The sequence below is a fragment of the Chelonia mydas genome, chromosome 21 (genome assembly GCF_015237465.2).
Source record: "Chelonia mydas isolate rCheMyd1 chromosome 21, rCheMyd1.pri.v2, whole genome shotgun sequence".
In the NCBI taxonomy this organism is placed as follows: Eukaryota; Metazoa; Chordata; order Testudines; family Cheloniidae; genus Chelonia; species Chelonia mydas.
Genome location: NC_051261.2, coordinates 14,759,447 through 14,778,888, shown reverse-complemented (window position 1 = coordinate 14,778,888; position 19,442 = coordinate 14,759,447). Strand labels below are relative to the sequence as shown.

The 19,442-nt window shown below is 60.1% G+C and overlaps 1 protein-coding gene across 4 annotated transcripts in view; it reads left to right on the top strand.

The window, feature by feature from the left end:
• The window catches only part of LOC102931817 (receptor-type tyrosine-protein phosphatase V), a 74,447-nt gene that overhangs the window by 33,794 nt on the left and 21,211 nt on the right, over positions 1 to 19,442 (top strand). For 3 of the 4 annotated variants that reach the window (XR_006286904.1, XM_037885109.2, XM_043533695.1), the window contains 11 exons: positions 985 to 1,257; positions 2,379 to 2,651; positions 3,207 to 3,476; positions 4,382 to 4,654; positions 12,500 to 12,772; positions 14,898 to 15,170; positions 16,820 to 17,092; positions 17,526 to 17,804; positions 18,046 to 18,180; positions 18,288 to 18,498; positions 18,970 to 19,037. Coding sequence is in view for 3 of the 4 variants with exons in the window: in XM_037885109.2 (XP_037741037.1) it covers positions 985 to 1,257; positions 2,379 to 2,651; positions 3,207 to 3,476; positions 4,382 to 4,654; positions 12,500 to 12,772; positions 14,898 to 15,170; positions 16,820 to 17,092; positions 17,526 to 17,804; positions 18,046 to 18,180; positions 18,288 to 18,498; positions 18,970 to 19,037 (2,601 nt within the window). In the remaining variant the exon portion in view is untranslated. The remainder of the gene's footprint in view (positions 1 to 984; positions 1,258 to 2,378; positions 2,652 to 3,206; positions 3,477 to 4,381; positions 4,655 to 12,499; positions 12,773 to 14,897; positions 15,171 to 16,819; positions 17,093 to 17,525; positions 17,805 to 18,045; positions 18,181 to 18,287; positions 18,499 to 18,969; positions 19,038 to 19,442) is intronic. The other variant, XM_037885110.2, reaches the window with a different exon arrangement.

Here is a 19,442-nt window from a genome sequence, read left to right as displayed (position 1 = left end):
CCTGGTTCAGTCCCCTCTGTGTCAGCCCAGAGGGCGGCCGTCACACTGCGGCTTCCACAGGGCACTGCTTTGGGGTACACAGACTGACTGACTCAGGCTGCCCCCGCTCATCCGTATCAACGCTGGGCAGAATCCCGGGGATCTCAGCCAGGCCTCTGATCCAAACTGAACCCCTGCTTGTGGGCTGGTTTGGGTCAAGGAAGTGCCCCCCGAGTCCCCTTTACCTTTGAGGCTGGGCTCAGCAGACTCGACCCCTCCGATACTTAGCGCTCCCCTGGGGGCGCATAGTGCACTAGAATATGCCAGTCTCCGGGACGATGGTGCTAGCAGGTACCTGGCTGCAGGGGAACGGCACTTGGGTTACTGTCTTTCACAGACTTCTGTATCAGATCCACTCAGTTTCACAAGCAAATGGTTTTTGTTTTCTCCTAACAGCCAGCCCTGCCCACTCCACCTGGGATCTCAGAGTCAAGCTGGGTTCTTTCCATCTCATGCCTCCTCCCCAGTAACCAGGAGCCAGTTGATGAGTGTACAGGATTATGTCTCTGTTGCAGGTTACACCTATAACTTCCTCACCTGGGTCCAAGTTCCTGAGCATGGAGGAAAGAGGCCGGCTTGACTCTCAGCTCCCAGGCTGTGTGTGAGGGGCTGGCCGTTAGAGCACGGCACGGGGGGAAAGGGGGTCTTGGCTGGGGGAGGAGTGTCATTCTGCCCTAACCCCAGGCCCTTGCTGCCCAGGAAGGTGTCAGAGAATGGGGTCCTCTGGCTCTTACCCCAGTCAGACACATGTTATTACCCTGGGCCATCACTGTCACCGCACAGCCACATGGAACGGGGTGAGAAGGCGAGATCTCGAGCACCCACCGTGCCTTAGTCTGGCTGTGAAGTGCCTGGGGCATTGGCTCTCCTACTCTTCCTCTAAGGACACAGGGCACGTGCCGTGTTTGCCCCTGCAGGCCCCATGACACTCTTTCTCCCTGCTAGCCCCTCTGACGCCGCTGTCCCCAGCCGTGACCAACGGGGGCAGCACCTCCGCTCTGGCGGTCCGCTGGGAGGCCCCCGCTGGACAGAGAGACGGCTACCTGGTCAGCGTGGATGAGGAGGGCTCCCTGGCAGCCAGGAGATGCCTGAATGTGGGGAAGGGCAACACCAGCGTCTCCCTGGCGGAGCTGGCCCCGGGATCTTGCTACCACGTTGGAATCTCCGCTCTCGCTGGACCCTACAGCTCCGACCCCCAGAATGTCACTGGCTGCACAGGTGAGAGCCCCGCCGGCTCTGCTGTGCGCTCCCAGGCTCTCAGTCTGGTTCAGAGGGCAGAAGAGCTGGGAGCACTGGAGAGGTGATGGCAAGAGAGAGGGGGGTGCCCCGGTGCAGGGCTGGAGGTGTTGTCCTGCCAGAGGTGCCATGCTTTGGCACCATGTATAAAAAGATGATTGCCGGTTCAGATTTCTGTGGGAACAATTGCTGTCTGCCTCCATCCCCCGCCCTTTCAACTGAACAGGGCCCTTCCTCACGTCCCGAGCTGTTGCTCTTGGCTGTTGCAGGGTGTCCCGGAGTCCCCGGACGATGCTCTGGGACTGCTCCTTACGAAGCCAGGCAGGACTCTGGGGAAGTCTCCTCTCTGTGAGCAGCCTGTCTGTAGGACACACAGCTCACCCAGCTTCCACCTTCCTGGCTCTGACCTCGGAGCATTCAGCATCCTCTGCCCCTCCGTGCGCTTCCCACAGCGAGTCCGCCCAGGCCCGCCCTCTGGGGAAGCCAGAGTGTCCTGCCCCCCAACTCCGCAGTCAGACGAGGCTCTCAGCCAGCCAGTAAAACAGAAGGTTTATTAGACGACAGGAACATGATCTAACACAGAGCTTGTAGGTGCAGAGAACAGGATCCCTCAGCCAGGTCCATTTTGGGGGGCAGTGAGCCAGACAACCACGTCTGCCCTTCTCTCCATGTCACAGCCAGCCCCAAACTGAAACTCCCTCCAGCCCCTCCTCCTCTGGGCTTTGTCCCTTTCCCGGGCCAGGAGGCCACCTGGTTCCTTTGTTCTCCAACCCTTTAGCTCTCGCCTTGCAGGGGTGAAGGGCCCAGGCCATCAGTTGCCAGGAAACAGGGTGTCGGCCATTCTCTGTGTCCAGACCACTGCACACACCTGCCCTCTAGGGCTCTGCAAGGATCATATCCCATCACCTAGATACTTAAGAACTGCCTAGGGGAAACTGAGGCACCCCCACAATGTTCAGAGGAAACATTAAGAACAGTCCTGCTTTGTCACACAGGGGTGTCAGGCTCCTCTTCAGAGGTGGCTGCACGTCAGCGATGGGATTTTCCCTTGCCTTGTGGCTCCCTCTTGCCCTGACTCCTCCCTCTCGGCCTTTGCCCTGCAGTTCCATCTCCTCCTGCCAACGTGAGCCTCACCAACTCAGGCAGCTCCTCGGTGCTGCGCGCTGCCTGGGACGAGCCCCCTGGGGGCAGGGACCATTACCGGGTTATTCTGTACAGCCTGGTGCCCTGGGGCAGGGAGACAGCTCAGACCCTGGGACCCAACGCCCGGAACGTCACCTGGACTCGCTTGGCAGCGGGCCGCAAATTCGCTGCACAAGTCACCGCTGTGAAAGGTCCCTACGAATCCTCCTCTGTCAACGTCACCCAATGGACGTGTGAGTGTGACGGGCTCAGGACCAACCCCCCAGCTCTGACCCTACGCCCCCCTCTGCCCTACTCAGAGCCTGGCTCCCTCTCCCCAGTTCTGATCCTACACCTCTAGAGACCCCTCTGCCCCTGGGGAACAGCCCCCAACTCATCCCCACTCTCCCCTCTGCCCAGCACCACTGCAGCATCCCTGCCTTTGGCCCCTGGGTGCCAAGCCCCGCTCTGACCCTGCTATCCCTGGGAGCCAGTCCCTCCCTCCAGTCCCTGACCCCCACGCCTCCTCCCTTACCCGGCTGCAGGTCCCAGGTCTGCTGCCCTCTGTGCTGCCCGGGCCGGCAGCCCCCTTGGAGCTGCCATGGGACCAGCTTGGTCCCTGGTGTCTGTGTTGCGTGCCGCTCTCGGGGGATGCAATCTGGAGACCAGTGCTTGGTAGCGCCCCCACCTGCTGGATGAGAGGAGGCTGCCTGCTGGGGTGGGCTGTGCCCCTGGCAAGGGGGGGGTGGGGCAGAAGCTGTGGTTGCTTCTGCCAGCGGAGGCTGACTGTGTCTCCCCTTCTTTTCCAGACCCCCTGGCTCCTGCCAACCTCACCCTGGCCAGCCCCTCTGCCTCCGCCCTTCAGGTCTCCTGGACGGGGGCGGAGGGGGGAGGAGAGGGCTACACCGTGGATCTGTACGATGCCTCCTCCGGCAGGCACGTCGACCACGTCTTGCTCCCCTGGGGCGCTAGGAACCACACCTTCCAGAGCCTGACCCCGGGCACCCGCTACAGCGTGGGAGTGAGCACCACGGCAGGGCCTTACCACTCCAGCACCCGCAACCTCACCCACTGGACACGTGAGTGCCCCACCCTGCAGCCAGGGACCCCTTGGCTCTCCTGGCACAGGCTTGGCTTGGGGAGACCCATCTCCGCGTCCCGAATGGTGTCTAGGGCCTGTCCCGGGTGCCACTTCCACTCCATCTGCCCGTGTGCAATTGGGACCTGGGGGATGCCACCCAATCCTGCCTGGTTCTGGGAGGGCACCTCCACGAGGAGGTCAGCCATTGGGAGTAGTAAGTGTATTGCCAGTGTTTTCCTAAGGCCTTCCCCCTGGATCCTGGCAGGGCAGGGCACAGGGACTGCTTTACCGCCCTACAGCTCTGTCCCTGCTCCCCTCCTGCACTGTGCCTGGACACCGGGATCGTGCCCAACATGCCAGAGGGGTGTCGGGGGCAGCCTGCCTTCCCTGCCTGCACCCCATGCTCTGGGCGGTGAGTTCCCGATACCTTGGATCGGGACTGGAGTTGTGTGGGGGATGGGCCAGCCCTTTAGGGCCTTGCAGATCATCCCACCCCAAAGCAGGGACCGTTCTGAGATCAGCCCGCTGGATTTCCCCCCCTCGCCCCCCCGCAACACCCTTCACTCACATCCCACTACATCCGGCTCGAGCAGTCTCTGCTGGGAACGTGGCCAGATCTCATGGGCCCGGGGCATCCAAGAGGAAGGCTGGGGCAGGGCAGGGGGAGGTGGGGGAGTCCCAGCCGAGGCTGGCTCAGAAGCCCCAGTGGTGGCAAGGCGGTTCTGTGACAGAGCCGTGGCCATCGGCATCTTCCCGCCAGCCCCGACAGAGCCCGGTGGGACAGATCAGGGGCCCCAGCCCAGCTCGGACGTGCCCGGCTCTGGCAGGCCCGAGTTATGAGGTTGGGCCGGGTGGCCCACAGCTGCAGGCTCTGTACCCTGAAGTGTTTGGTTTCACCCCCAGGCCCTCTGGCCCCTCTGGCCGTGCGTGTGGCAAACCAGGGGCATCCCGACAGGCTGAGCGCGTCCTGGGGAGCAGCCGCCGGGGGCCGCGAGGGCTACGCGCTGACCCTGTACCACGCGGGATCAGGCACAGTGGCAGCCAGGGCCGTCGCTGGGGAGAATGCCCACAATTTCACCTTCGCAGAGCTGGCCCCAGGATACAGGCACTCGCTGGAGGTGGTCTCCATCGCCGGGCCCTACAGGGTGGCCGCAGCCAACGTCAGCGACTGGACCTGTGAGTGCTGGGGTTGTAAAGGGGGGGACGCATAAAGGGGGCGCTGCTTGCGAACGGAGCAGGAGGCCCTTGCAAGCGTAGAGCAGCATTTGGGAAGCTGCCTAGTGCTGACAGGTGCTCAGATGCCAGGCGGTGACATCAGTGGCTAAGGCAGGGGTGGGCAAACTATGGCCCATGGGCCACATCCGGCCTGTGAGCTGATTTAATCTGGCCCTCGAGCTCCTGCTGCATATCCCCACTCCGGCGCCTATGTTTAGGGGCAGCCAGGGGACTCCGCGTGCTGCCCCCGCCCCAAGCGCCACCCCCACAACTCCCATTGGCCGGGAACTGCGGCCAAGGGAAGCTACAGAGGCGGTGCCTGTGGACGGGGAAGCACGCAGCAGAGCCACCTGGCCGCGCCTCCACATAGGAGCCAGAGCGGGGACATGCCCGTGCTTCTGGGAGCTGCTTGAGGTAAGTGCCGCCCAAAGCCTGCACCCCTGAACCTCTCCCTCACTGCAACCCCCTGCCCCAGCCCTGATCCCCCTCCTGCCCTCCAATCCCCTTGATCTGAGCCTGGAGCACCTTCCTGCACCCCAAACCCCTCATTCTCAGCCCCACCCCAGAGCCTGCACCTCCAGCCGGAGCCGTCACCCCCCTCCCTGCGCTCCAAGCCCCTGCCCCAGCCTGGAGCCCCCTTCTGCACCCTGAACTCCTCATTTCATGGCCTGCCATACAATTTCCATACCCAGATGTGGCCCTTGGGCCAAAAAGTTGGCCCACCCCTGGGCTAAGGGGAGGTGGGCTACCCTCCCCTGCACACTTCTCCATTCCCATGGGGAGAAGTACACACTTGTCACGGAGTGTGGGGGAGTCCAGGCCCTGCACCCCTCTTCCTGGGATTCACTGAGACTCTCAGCCAGCCAGTAAAACAGAAGGTTTATTGGACAACAGGAACACAGTCCAAAACAGAGCTTGTGGGTACACCCAGGACCCCTCAGTCAAGTCCTTCTGGGGGAGCAGGGAGCTTAGACCCCAGCCCTGGGGTTCCCTGTGTTCCTCCACCCAGCCCCAACCTGAAACCAAACCCACCGAGCAGGTTCCCTGCTGCAGCCTCCGTCCACATTCCTGGGCAGAGGTGTTACCTCCCCCTCCCCCTCCTGGCTCAGGTGACAGGCTCTCAGGTCTCCCGTCCCCAGGGCACATTCCCAGGTCAACACTCCCCCCTCCCTGCTGCTTCACTTCGTCACATCTCTCCCCCCTTCGAGACTGAACTGAGCGGGGTCACTGTGACCAGTGACCTGGGGAAGTTCGGGGCCCCCTCTCCGGGACAGCGCATCCGCTATCAGGTTGGCACTTCCCTTCACGTGGACCACGTCCATGTCGTAATCCTGCAGGAGCAGGCTCCACCTCAGGAGCTTGGCGTTGGCTCCTTTCATCTGGTGCAGCCAGGTCAGGGGAGAGTGGTCGGTGTACACGGTGAAGTGTCGCCCGAAGAGATAGGGCTCTAGTTTCTTGAGGGCCCACACCATGGCCAGGCACTCCTTCTCGATGGCCGCGTAGTGTTGCTCCCGGGGTAGCAACTTCTTGCTCAGGTACACGATGGGGTGTCTCTCCCCCTTTTCATCCTCCTGCATTAACACCGCCCCCAGTCCCGTGTCGGAGGCGTCGGTGAACACCACAAAGGGCTTGTCAAAGTCTGGGTTTGCCAGAACTGGGCCACTGACCAGAGCCTCCTTCAGCGCCCGGAAAGCCTCCTGGCACTGCTCGGTCCAGACCACCTTGTCTGGCTTCCCCTTCTTGCATAGCTCAGTGATGGGGGTGGCTATGGCGCTAAAGTGGGGCACAAATCTTCGGTAGTATCCTGCCATCCCAATAAAGGCTTGGACCTGCTTTTTGGTGTGGGGAGCGGGCCAGTCTCTGATCACCTCCACCTTGGCCGGTTCCGGCTTTAGGCGGCCGCTCCCCACCCGATGGCCCAGGTAAGATACTTCAGCCATCCCCACCTTGCACTTCTCCGCTTTGACAGTCAGCCCAGCCCCCTGGAGTCGGTCCAGCACTTGTCTAACCTGGGACACGTGGTCCTCCCAGGTCTGGCTAAAGACACAGATGTCGTCAATATACGCCACGGCAAAACTCTCCATCCCCCTCAGGAGCTGGTCCACCAGGCGCTGGAAGGTGGCCGGCGCTCCCTTGAGGCCGAAAGGCAGGGTCAGGAACTCATAGAGCCCCAGAGGGGTGATAAAGGCCGACTTCAGCCGGGCATCTGCATCCAGCGGCACTTGCCAGTAGCCCTTTGTAAGGTCCATGGTGGTAAGGTACCGAGCTCCTCCCAGCTTGTCGAGGAGCTCGTCTGGCCTGGGCATGGGGTAGGCATCCGATACAGTGATGGCATTGAGCTTCCGATAGTCCACACAGAACCGGACCGACCCATCCTTTTTGGGGACCAGCACCACCGGCGAGGCCCAAGGGCTGGCCGATGGCTGGATCACCCCCAAAGCCAGCATGTCCCGGACCTCTCTTTCCAGGTCCTGAGCAGTTTTCCCTGTGACTCGGAAGGGGGAGCATCTTATCGGCGGGTGCGACCCTGTCTGCACCCGGTGGACAGTCAGATTAGTGCGTCCAGGCTGGTTGGAAAACAGCTGTCGGTACGGATGCAGCACCCCCCTGACCTCAGCTTGCTGGGCAGGGGTGAGCTGATCCGAGAGGGGAATTGTTTCCAGGGGGGAACCAGCTCTGGTCCCAGGGAACAGATCTACTAAAGGGTCATCTCCCTGCTCCTCCCACTGACCACACACAGCTAACACCACATTCCCCCTGGCATAATATGGCTTCATCATATTCACATGGTACACCCGGCGGTGGTGGGCCCGGTTCGACAGCTCCACCACATAGTTTACCTCATTGAGCTGCTTGACGACCTTGAATGGGCCCTCCCAGGCGGCCTGTAGTTTGTTCTTTCTCACGGGGATGAGAACCATCACCTGATCCCCGGTGGCGTAGGCCCGGGCCCGTGCCGTGCGGTCATACCAGACCTTCTGCTTCCTCTGGGCTCTGGCCAGATTCTCCCTGGCCAGGCCCATGAGTTCAGCCAGTCTCTCTCGGAAGGTCAGGACATACTCCACCACTGACTCTCCATCGGGAGTGGCCTTCCCCTCCCACTCGTCTCTCATCAGGTCCAGGGGGCCCCTCACCCTCCTTCCATATAACAGTTCGAAAGGCGAAAATCCGGTAGACTCCTGGGGCACCTCCCTGTACGCGAACAGCAGGTGAGGTAAGTACTTGTCCCAATCCTGCGGGTGCTGGTTCATAAAGGTTTTTAGCATCATCTTTAGCGTCCCGTTAAACCTCTCCACCAGCCCATTGGACTGGGGGTGATACGCTGAGGCCCAGTCGTGCCGGACCCCACATTTCTCCCACAAGCACCGGAGCAGGGCCGACATGAAGTTGGAGCCTTGGTCTGTCAAGACCTCCCGGGGGAACCCCACTCGGCTGAAAATGGTCAGGAGCGCATCTGCCACGGTGTCTGCTTCAATGGAAGCTAAGGGCACTGCCTCGGGGTAGCGGGTGGCAAAATCTACCACCACCAGAATGTATTTCTTCCCCGACCGGGTCGTCTTGCTGAGAGGCCCCACGATGTCCATGGCCACCTTCTGGAAAGGCTCCTCTATGATGGGCAAAGGTCTCAAGGCCGCTTTCCCCTTGTCCCGGGCCTTCCCCACCCTCTGACAGGGGTCACAGGATCGGCAATACTGCCGGACGGTGGTAAAGACCCCGGGCCAGTAAAAGTTCTGTAGCAACCTCTGCCGGGTGCGCCGGATTCCCTGGTGCCCTGCGAGGGGGATGTCATGGGCCAGGGACAGGAGCTTGCGGCGGTACTTCTGGGGGACCACCAGCTGCCTCCTGATCCCACAGGACTCCCCTTCCCCTGGGGGAGCCCATTCTCGGTACAGGAACCCCTTCTCCCACAGGAACCTCTCCTGGCAGCCTCTCCTCATGGTCCGTCCCACACTGAGGTCGGCCAGGTCCCTGAGCTTCTGCAAGGAGGGGTCTTTCCTCAACTCGGCCTGGAACTCAGCGGCTGGGGAAGGGATGGGGCCCGGTTCCCCCTCCGTGGCCAGGTCTGAGGCCGCAGCCTCTCTGAGCCGTGCCCCTCGGCGCTCCCTCCCCACCCGAGTAGGGTCTCGCGCCTCCAGTGTGGTACCCTCCCCAGGGTCAGGTCGCAGTGCCCCTCGCCGGCTCTGGCTACGGGTCACAACCAGGGCGGTCTGGGGATCGCTTGGCCAGTCCTCTAGGTCTCCCCCCATCAAAACTTCAGTGGGCAAATGGTGGTGTACCCCCACATCCTTGGGGCCCTCCTTGGCCCCCCATTTCAGGTGTACCCTTGCCACGGGCACCTTAAATGGGGTCCCGCCCACCCCCGTCAGGGTCAGGTAGGTGTTGGGCACCACCCGATCTGGGGCCACCACCTCGGGCCGGGCCAGCGTCACCTCCGCGCCCGTATCCCAGTATCCATTGACCTTCCTCCCATCCACCTCCAGGGGAACAAGGCACTCTCTCCGGAGGGACAGCCCCGCACCCACCCTGTAAACCGAGCACCCTGAGTCCAGAGCCTCCAGCCCTCTGGCGGGGCTGGCTGGGGGTACTCTTCCCTCCTGAGCAGGTGGCAAACTGGTAGCCCCCCTTTCCTGGGTCGCCTGCCCCTCGTCCAGCTGAGTCCCTACCCAGTTAACCCTGGGTAGGTTGGGTCTGCTCAGTTTGTCCCTGAGCCCGGGGCACTGGGCCCGTACGTGGCCTCTCTGGCCACAGTGATAGCAGCTCAGGTCACGTTGGTCCCCTCGAGCGGGTCGGAGGGGCCCGACGCCAGGCGTTCCCCTCGGGAGGGGGTTCTCCCCATTTCCCCGCTGGGAGGCCCCATGGTGACTCTCTCTCTGCATCGGGGGGGGCCTGTTCTTTTGGGACTCCTCCCGGCTACCCCCTGACCGACTGTTCACAAACTCGTCGGCCAGCTGCCCTGCATGCTGGGGGTTCGCGAGCTTTTTGTCCACCAGCCACAGCCTCAGGTCGGAAGGGCACTGCTCATACAGGTGCTCCAGTACGAACAGGTCAAGCAGGTCCTCTTTAGTTTGGGCCCCCGCTGTCCACTTGCGGGCATATCCCTGCATCCTGTTGACCAGTTGTAGGTAGGTGGCCTCAGGCGTTTTACGCTGACCCCGGAACCTTCTCCGGTACATCTCGGGGGTCAGCCCAAACTCGCGTAGCAGGGCCTGTTTGAATAGTTCATAGTCCCCTGCCTCCGCCCCTGTCATCCGGCTGTACACCTCCACGGCTTTGGGGTCCAGTAAGGGGGTGAGGAACTGGAGCCTGTCTGCAGGGTCAACCCTGTGCAGCTCGCAGGCATTCTCAAAGGCCGTCAGGAAGCTATCTATGTCCTCCCCCTCCTTCCGCTGGGCCAGGAAGCACTTATCAAAGCTCCTTGCAGTCTTGGGTCCCCCCTCACTCACCGCAGCCGGGGCCCCACTGCTCCTCAGCCTGGCCAGCTCCAGTTCATGCTGTCTTTGTCTCTCCTTCTCCTGACGCTCCCTCTCCTTCTCCTCCTGCTCATGTTGACGTTGTTTCTCCTCATGTTGACGTTGTTTCTCATGATCCTCCAGCTCCCTCATTTTCATCTCCCTCTCCCATTCCAGCCGCATCCGCTCCAGGGACGGGGAGCTCCGCCGGGAGGATCCCCTGCTGACTGCTGGGGTCAGGGTGCCCTCGGTATTCGCTGGGCTTCCCCCAACCCCTCCCCCAGGCATAGGTAGGGAGGGTCTCGGGATGTCCTGGGCAGCAGTCTGACCCCTCCCAGCCTGGTCAGGCCCCAGGGCCCACGCTGCGTCCCCCGGGTGGCTTCCCTCAGGGACAGGGATCGGGTCATCCAAGCGATCCCTCTCCTCCAGCTGGGCAATCAGCTGTTCCTTGGTGGACCTCCCGATGCGCAGCCCCCTCTGCCTGCACAGCTCCACCAGGTCGCTCTTAAGGCGTTTAGCGTACATCTCCCTGCTGGCCACTCGCAGGCCGGGCAGCTGTCCACGGTTTCCAGGAAAAGCCCCTAGTGTGCCAGTCCTTCTTGAGGTCACCACCTCTTTGCCAGGGTCGAGCTGCAGACTCCTCCGCCCCTGGGACCGCTAGCTGCAATCCCCCGGGGGACCCTGTTACTGCAAAAGTCCTTCTCTCTGGTCACACACTCCCAGGGGTTAACCGCCCCCTGAAACCGTCTCTCTCTGAATCTTCAGCACACCTGGTCCCCGTCAATCCCCCTTCGTTTTACTGTTCCCCAGTCACTTACTGCAGGAAGCGCCGTTCACGGGGTGCAGTAGATCCCACCGCTGCCACCAGTTGTCACGGAGTGTGGGGGAGTCCAGGCCCTGCACCCCTCTTCCTGGGATTCACTGAGACTCTCAGCCAGCCAGTAAAACAGAAGGTTTATTGGACAACAGGAACACAGTCCAAAACAGAGCTTGTGGGTACACCCAGGACCCCTCAGTCAAGTCCTTCTGGGGGAGCAGGGAGCTTAGACCCCAGCCCTGGGGTTCCCTGTGTTCCTCCACCCAGCCCCAACCTGAAACCAAACCCACCGAGCAGGTTCCCTGCTGCAGCCTCCGTCCACATTCCTGGGCAGAGGTGTTACCTCCCCCTCCCCCTCCTGGCTCAGGTGACAGGCTCTCAGGTCTCCCGTCCCCAGGGCACATTCCCAGGTCAACACTCCCCCCTCCCTGCTGCTTCACTTCGTCACAACACTCACACAGACACGCACCCTATATACACACCCACGTGCCCAAGGACACAGAAAGATGCACTCTCACTCACACATGGACAGAACGTGCCCACACCGACGTGCCCGATCACACACGCCCACTGACGCAGACGCGCACCCATGGACACCTGCCTGCTCACACACGTGCTGAGACGTAGTGTGTACATAGCCTAAGCAGATGATCAGAGACTCAAGGTTCAAGGTCTAGTGAGTGAGGATATGGGAAATGAGTGGTTACGTAGCAAACAAAATCGGAACATGCTTTCTCGAGACTAAACTTAACTACCAAGGTAACCTCCACTCTAACGACGTTTTATCTCACCCAAAGCTCTCTCCTGCCTTTCCAGCCAGGACCGCCTGAGACCTGCGTTCGGGGAGTGAAAAGCACTGTCCTTTCTGTTCTTCAGTGAAGGTTGCCCGGGTGTTATCTTTGCCCCCGCCCCGCCCCGTTCATTGTCTTTGCTCCCAGGCAGGAGAACTCCCCGGTGGCTTGTTTTCCCCTGTACTCCTTTCCTGGTGATTTCACAGCTCTTTGTTTAACATTTGACTTTGTATATAAATGGGCGTCGGCTGTGTTAGCTTAGGGGGCTTGATTCACATTGCGACAGAGAGAGAGAAACACTTCTCAGCCGGGTTTCCTTCTTTGCTGGTGACTAATCCCTTGATCCAGCGTTTCAGAGCAGATTTCCAGTGTATACATAACTCCTCAGGTAGCATCTGTGCTGACCTTTCACAGCGATGTTGGTGAGCAGAGTGACACTGGCTTTCATTTCAAACTTCACCTGACAGTCTTTGGGGAACCAGAAATACAGACCAGAATCAGGAGATTCCTGTAACCCTCTTGCCAGCTGGCGTTCAGAAGTTCGTGGGTCACAGGCTGTCACAACAGGGGCAGATGGCAAAGTAGCAGCAGTGCATGGGGCCCAGATAGGGGAGTGGGGGGAGAGGTGTGTGGCAGCAAGGCCCCCCCTTAACCTCAGGATGCACATACCCCTCAGTGCAGTGCCTGTCATGCTGAGGATCCCACCCGCTCTGCCCCGTTTGTGATATAAGATCTGGTGTTTCCCCAGATCCTCTGGTACCCCCTAATATCTCCCTGATGAATCAGGGGCACCCCGACAGGCTGAGTGCGTCCTGGGGAGCTGCGGCAGGGGGCCGGGATGGCTACACGCTGACCCTGTACCATGCGGGATCGGGTGCCGTGACAGTGAGGGCCTCTGTTGGGAAAGACACCCACAATTTCACCTTCGTGAACCTGGCCCCAGGAAGCCAGTACCTGCTGGAGCTGGCTTCAACGGCTGGGCCCTACAGGATGTCTGCAGAGAACATCAGCGACTGGACATGTGAGTAGCAGGATTTTCATAATGAGCCAATCGGAGCCTTATACGGGTTCCCCAGCAGCTGTGTCTGTGAGTTCACAGCCCTGGGAGCCGAGCAGAACTGGTCCGCCCTTCCCAGCTGTGAATCCCAGAGATGGTCTCTGGCATTGATCAGTGAGTTCCCAGTTCCCTCTGGATCCTGTGACCTGTCACCACAACAGTATGCGTTTTGGCTCTGTGGCTATGTGGGATCCAGAGGTGAACCTAGAACCAGGGAGCATCTGCTCCACGAATTCAGGCCGAGTAAGCTGAGACCTGCCCCCCTGGAGGATTGGGGTATGACTTCATACTCAGTGGCCATGATGGGTTGAACCTGTGTCTACTCTGGAAATCGATTCTGTAAGATGAGCCCTGGAGTAATCGTCTGTCACTGATTTCTGTATCAGATCCACTCAGTTTCACAAGCAAATGGTTTTTGTTTTCTCCTAACAGCCAGCCCTGCCCACTCCACCTGGGATCTCAGAGTCAAGCTGGGTTCTTTCCATCTCATGCCTCCTCCCCAGTAACCAGGAGCCAGTTGATGAGTGTACAGGATTTTGTCTCCGTTGCAGGTTACACCTATAACTTCCTCACCTGGGTCCGAGTTCCTGAGGATGATGTGCATGGAGGAAAGAGGCCGGCTTGACTTTCAGCTCCCAGGCTGAGTGTGATGGGCTGGCCGTTAGAGAAAAGCATCTTTATATGTATAAACTGAGCTAATCTAACTGGGATTCCTTGAGACACAGTGGATGTGAGACCCTGCCCGATTCCCGTTGGCCCATCTTTGAGTTGACCTGCGTTGGGAAGGATCTGGCCCTTGCTAATAGAACTGTGGCCATTTCCAAATGTGCTGAGAGGGGAGCGGGAGAGATTTAGGGTCAGATGTGCCTGAGGGGCCCAAGACTCAGGAAGAGTCACTGGGTCTTAGGCTCCTAAGTCCCCTGGGTGTTTATGAACATTTTACCCATAATCCTCTAAAAAGCAGCTTGAGACCCCAAACCATTAACAGAATTACACCTGGCGACAGACACACACTGTCAGCTCCCCTCGTCCCTGCCAGCCTGCTGCGTCCTGCGTCCCCTCTGCCAGGCGGCGCCGTCTCGGGCACCCAGAGCGCACCCAGGCGTGCCCTCCCCCTGGCCTGTTTCCGCGCCCCGCTCTGCTTTAGAGACTGCGCTGTTGCCTGCCATGACAGAGCCCTGGTGATGCTGAGCTGTGATTTGAAGTCACAGTAGCAGGCCCCGGGATCCGGTGCGCGAGGCTCTTTGGGCTGGTGCGAGGTGGCACTGGCACCTGCTCGCAGAGCCGGGCATGTAGCTGATTTCTTGGTGCAGGAGGCTCCCTGGGGATTTTGCTGCCAGTTTGGCCTCAGTTTGACAGAGAAGCTCAGATGCCCTGGGCTACACCTGGCCAGATCTAACAGCACAGAGTGGTAAGGGGGAGTGAACCCCACGGCACGCTCCCCAGTACAGCTGTGTTAAACCCTCTTGGGCTGAGCTCCAGTCTTGCGGGGCACCCATTACTGCTGTCTGGGAGCACGTGGGGCGTGGGCAGGGATGGACTGGGGCTGCCTCCCCAGCAGTGGTGGGCGGTGGGGGGGGGAGCATGTTGCATCCTGAGAAGGGCTGCAGCAGAGTACTCTCTGCTGCAAAAGGGGTGGGAGGGGTTGTAAGTGGGGCACAATCTTTTCCTGGGGATCTTGGCGCAGCATCCCCTGTCCCCGACACAGGCTGGTGCTGAAGGGCACAATCTATCGCTGTACTGAGACAGCTGTGAGCAGCTGTAAACTCTTCCCCGTTGGTACAAACACATCTGGGAAGGGTCAGGGCTGCCTGTGCATGTCCCCCGTGGGACGTGGCCGCATCATGTCTCTGCAGGGATCACTGCATGGACCTGATCTCAGAATCAATTGCACTTGGGCTGGTGGGGGAAAGGAAATGGGAATCCTCTGCCCTATACCTGAGCTGGGAACATGTCGCCTCCACCCATGAGTGAAGAAGGCAGTTAAAGCCATGTGCAGTTAGCGAATGACGACAGAGCCAGGCATGGGTGGCTGACGAACCCCTGCTAGTGCTTGTGGCTTTCATTGTGTCTCCTGGTGTTTCCCCAGGCCCTTTGGCACCCTCTAATGTGTACCTGACAAACCAGGGGCGCCCTGACAGGCTGAGCGCGTCCTGGGGAGCAGCCGCCGGGGAGCGAGACGGCTATGCGCTGACCCTGTACCACGCGCGAGCGGGCACGGTGGCAGCAAATGCCTCTCTTGGGAAGGGCGTCCACAAGTTCACCTTCTCAGGCCTGGCTCCGGGACACAAGTATTTGCTGGAGGTGGCCTCCGCGGCTGGGCCCTACCGGACGTCCGCCGGGAACATCAGCGACTGGACGAGTGAGTGGTGGGAGTCCCAGCGCCTTTGCCCGGCGCGTGAGATAGAGTGGGCTATCTGCCGAGCTGGGTGGGGCTGTGCACACTTGGCGCTCGCAGTGCGGGCGCTGGGGTGGCCTGGGATACGGCCGGACAGCGGCCAGAGCAGTGGCCTGGAGGGAGAGTAGCTAGTGCTGCTGGGTGACAGCTTGTGGGCTGCAGGCTCCCTGGAGGAAGTGGGTTTGGGCTCTGATTTAGGAAGCTGAGGGGGAGCCGGTGGCTCCTGAGGACCCCAAAGTCCTGGCTAGGGAGCAGCCAGAGGAGAGCCTGCAGCCTGGGATTGCTCTCTTTGGCCAGGCATTCTGGGTTCCCAGCGTCCTTTGCTCTCAGGGCCTTGCACCATCTGCAGCGAGTGCTTTTAATCATGACAGCGCCGCCCCAAAGCCATTGCTCCTCCCCAGCCAGGCACTGGCGGTTTCCGCCAGAGACCCCGAGCACACGCCTGCAAGGTGTCGTCGAGGCCAAGAACTTAGCGAGACTCCAGCAGGGATGGGAGCCCCCGGGGCTCAAACTGTATCTTTGTTCCAATCTTTCCAATCTGGGGCATCAAATCTTTGTCACGTCAAAACGAAACATGGCGTCGGCGGACAGCGGGTTCAGCTTTCAGGGCATTCCCAGAGCTTTTTCCTGCAGCCAGGGCCCGTCTATGCAGCAGAGTAGCTGAATGTTAGGTGCCCGAGCCTAGATTTGAGCACCTTCAAAAGCCCCTAAGCGGACATGCACGAGCTCGGCAGGAGCCAGTGTGCCACAAACAGCAGCATGGCCATGGTGGCCCAGCCGGGGGCTCTGGCTAGCGGCCTGAGTACGTCCCCGGGGGGCGTGGGGATTATATCACAGCACACTGCTATTAGTACACTAGCCTGAGCAGAGCTGGAGGGTGTACGTCTACCTGCATGGGAATTATACCTCCCAGCGGCTGGATAGATGGACCTTTTATCCTTTGGCTTCCAGCCACAAAACCACAGAAGAAGGCATCAAGTCCAGCCCCCTGCACTGAGTCCGGGCCAGGTAAACCTAGGTCATCCCTGGTAGGTTTGTCCAGCCTGGTCTTAAAAACCTCCAGTGACGGGGATTCCACAGCCTCCCTTGGGAGCTTGTTCCAGAGCTTAACTCCCCTTAGAGTGAGACAGTTTTCCCTAATATCTAACCTCAGTCTCCTTGGCTGCAGATTAAGCCCCTGATTTCTTGTACTAAGCCCATTACGTCTTCCGAAGGCTGACGGGGGAGCATCACCCTTCTCAAAGCACTTCAGCTTTCTTGGCTCCTGGACGTTCACCGTCTTGGGAGGTCATACTGCTTGCAAATGTAGCTGGGGCTAATTGCTTATCCGTGTTGCCTTTGTTCCGGCTCAGGGTGGTGAGGGGAGCTGGGTGTTTCAGCCGAGATGAGCGTTTAAAGGGTGACGCTTCCTGGTAGGAAAATAATCTCATAGGGAAAATCTGAAATAGTTAGGAAACTAATGAAAGAGACGAGTCCAGAAATGTCCCCGCAGGCAATCTGAGTCTGTAACGTGGGACGTGAGAATACAGGGATTGTCTCCGGGATGGGGTAGGGGTCGATGTGGCAGACTCAGGAAATGACTCTCTCTCCCTTGGATTGTTTTTATAACGTAGCCCCTCTGGTTCCAGTGAATCTCTCTGCGGTGACTGGGGAGAGCCGCAGAGTGCTGGCCGTGTCCTGGGGGCACGTCTCCAGCCAGCAGGATTACTGCCAGCTGTGGCTGCGGGATCCCGGGAACAACACACTACCACGGAGGCACACCCTGGCCGGGGGGCAAGTCCAGCACTTCTTCCAGGGGCTGGTCCCAGGCAGAAATTACTCAGTTTCCCTGAGCTGCGTGGCTGGGCCTTACTGGAGCAGCTCGGGCATCTTAGTGGTGCCAGTAGGTGGGTGTGGGCCTGCGCTGGGCGGGAGGCTGCAGGGGGTGGAACGCGCAGCGGGTGTGTGTAGGGCAGGGAGGGGGGTGAGCTAGTGACTGGAGGGAGATGCCCCCACGGAGCCAGACAGTGGCCTGGCATCCTGTGAAATAAACCGGATTCCACAGAGAGTCTTCCTTAGCCTGGTCCTCCTGTGCATGTCCCTCCCCTGCAGGCCCTGGCCTCCCTTGTGGCCCCCTATCCCGGTCCAACCTCACCATCCCTCTTGCAGAGGCCCTAGCCAACCCACTCCAGCCCTAGGCCACCAAGCCGGGGGTCCCAAGGCCCAGGTATCCAGCTTTGTGCCTTTGCACCATGCAGGCATGGAACTGCTGTGGGGCACACGGCCTGGTTCGGGGACCCCGTGTGGGGTCTGCCTAGCTCAGCGTGTCTCCTTTCTCAGCGCCTGACCCAGTGGAAGATCTGCGGTGCCAGCCTGACTCAAAGGGCTTTTCCCTGAACTGGACGTTCCCCGCTGGAGACGTGGAGGCCTGTGAGCTGGCAGCAGAGAGGCTGTCCGGGGGGCCCCCCCAGGCTGAGGCTCGGGTGATCGCTCCTGGGAGCGAGGCCAGCCTGTGGGGTTTGGAGCCAGACTCTTCATACCGAATCAGCCTGAGCACAGTGGGCAGGAATGGGCTGAGGAGCCGGGCCGTGACTCTGGTGTGCAACACGTCAGCAGAGGGTAGGTCTCCGCCTGGCCTGTTCTCTCTCCACGGCCCCCAGGAAGAGCTGCCAGGTCGGGTTTACTGGTTAGCTAGCGGGCCCTAGTCCAGAGATCAGAGCCCCTGAATGCGGAGAGGAGGCTGGGGCTTGGGACTGGTTTGTAGCGAAACTGCTGCACTGGGGCTGTGGGGTGCAACTTGCTCAGGACCGAGCCAAGCTCCAGCCCTAACCCCCCTGGGCCGGCCGCGTTTCCATTTCAGTCCTGCCTCCGCCAGTACGAGCAGACGTCCCGCGGGTCGAGCCTGGCTCCAGAGTGCTCATCTCCCCCGACACGTTCAGCGAGGAGAACGGCCGGATCGAGTACTACGCCGTCATCGTCACCAGCAACGAGTCGCGTGAGTGCCTGCCTGTCGCCCGCGCCGGCTCCGCTGAGACCCAGGGCGCACAGTTCCCTGCCGAGGCGCGGGGGCTGCTGCTGATACGCTTGTGTCTTTAACTCCAGTGTCGAGGCCCACCCAGGAAATCGTGTCCAGCACCTGGTATGATCACTATTACGGACAGGAGGACTCCTACGTGGCTGTGCTGTTCCCCAATCCCTTCCATGCGGACCAGAGGAGCACTCCTCAAACCTTGTCAGTGCCAGTGGGAACAGACGAGTGTGGCCAGTCCCGGGAGATCTGCAATGGGAAGCTGAAGGCAAACACTCAGTACAGGTGAGCACAGGAGGGGACCCCTGCTCTGGCAGATGCTGGCAGACAAGGAGGGCTGGAAGGGGAAAGGGAGCACGGCTATGTGGTGAGAACAGGGCTGCAGCTCCCTCGCACCCCAAACACCTACGCCAGGGGGCCTCAGTGGGACCAAGGTGGCTGCACTGGGCGGTGGTCCGAGGAAAAGACTGGGAAATGTACGAATGTCTGGAAACCTTCCCCACCCTCCCACATTTCAAAATTCCCTGTAGGAAAATCAGACTTTCCCAATAGGAAAATATCACAAACCAGCTCTCATGTTGCCTTCCTGGCACCCATCTCCCCGGCTGGCCCAGACAGGCACCATCTCATTGCTGGTCTCCATTTCCCCAGCACCACGTTCTTTCTGTATGGGGCTGGAAATCCAGTGGCAGGGTCAGGCCAATCCTGTTTCCTCTGAGCGTCTGGGACTAACCTCTGCTCTTGGCTTTGCCATAGGTTCAGCATTGCTGCTTTCACCAAATACAACCTGGTGGATCCTTCTGTGTCCTTCACAGCGTTTTCGGGTAAGGCGATTCCTCATGCTGCATCAGCGGTGGTGTTACTAGCTATCCCCCTAGCTGTCTCTGCTAGGAGAGTTCCTTAATTGCCAATAATGGCAGGGCAGAAAATCTCAGAAAGTGTAGATTATGTTTAATAATGATACCAAGCACTCGCTTTTCATCCATGGATCTCAAAGCGCTTCACAGCCTTTACTGTATTGACCTTGTAAGGCAAGGCAGGGCAGAGCAATCAACCCCATTATACACATGGGAAACTGAGGCACAGAGCAGCTAAGGGATTTGCCCCAGGCTGCACAGGAAGTCAGTGGCAGGGCGAGGACTTGAACCCAGGTCTGCCAAGTCTTCAGTGAGTGCCCTAACCGCTTGGTCCTCCTTCCCTTGTGATCCCAATGTCCGGTGATCCTGGTT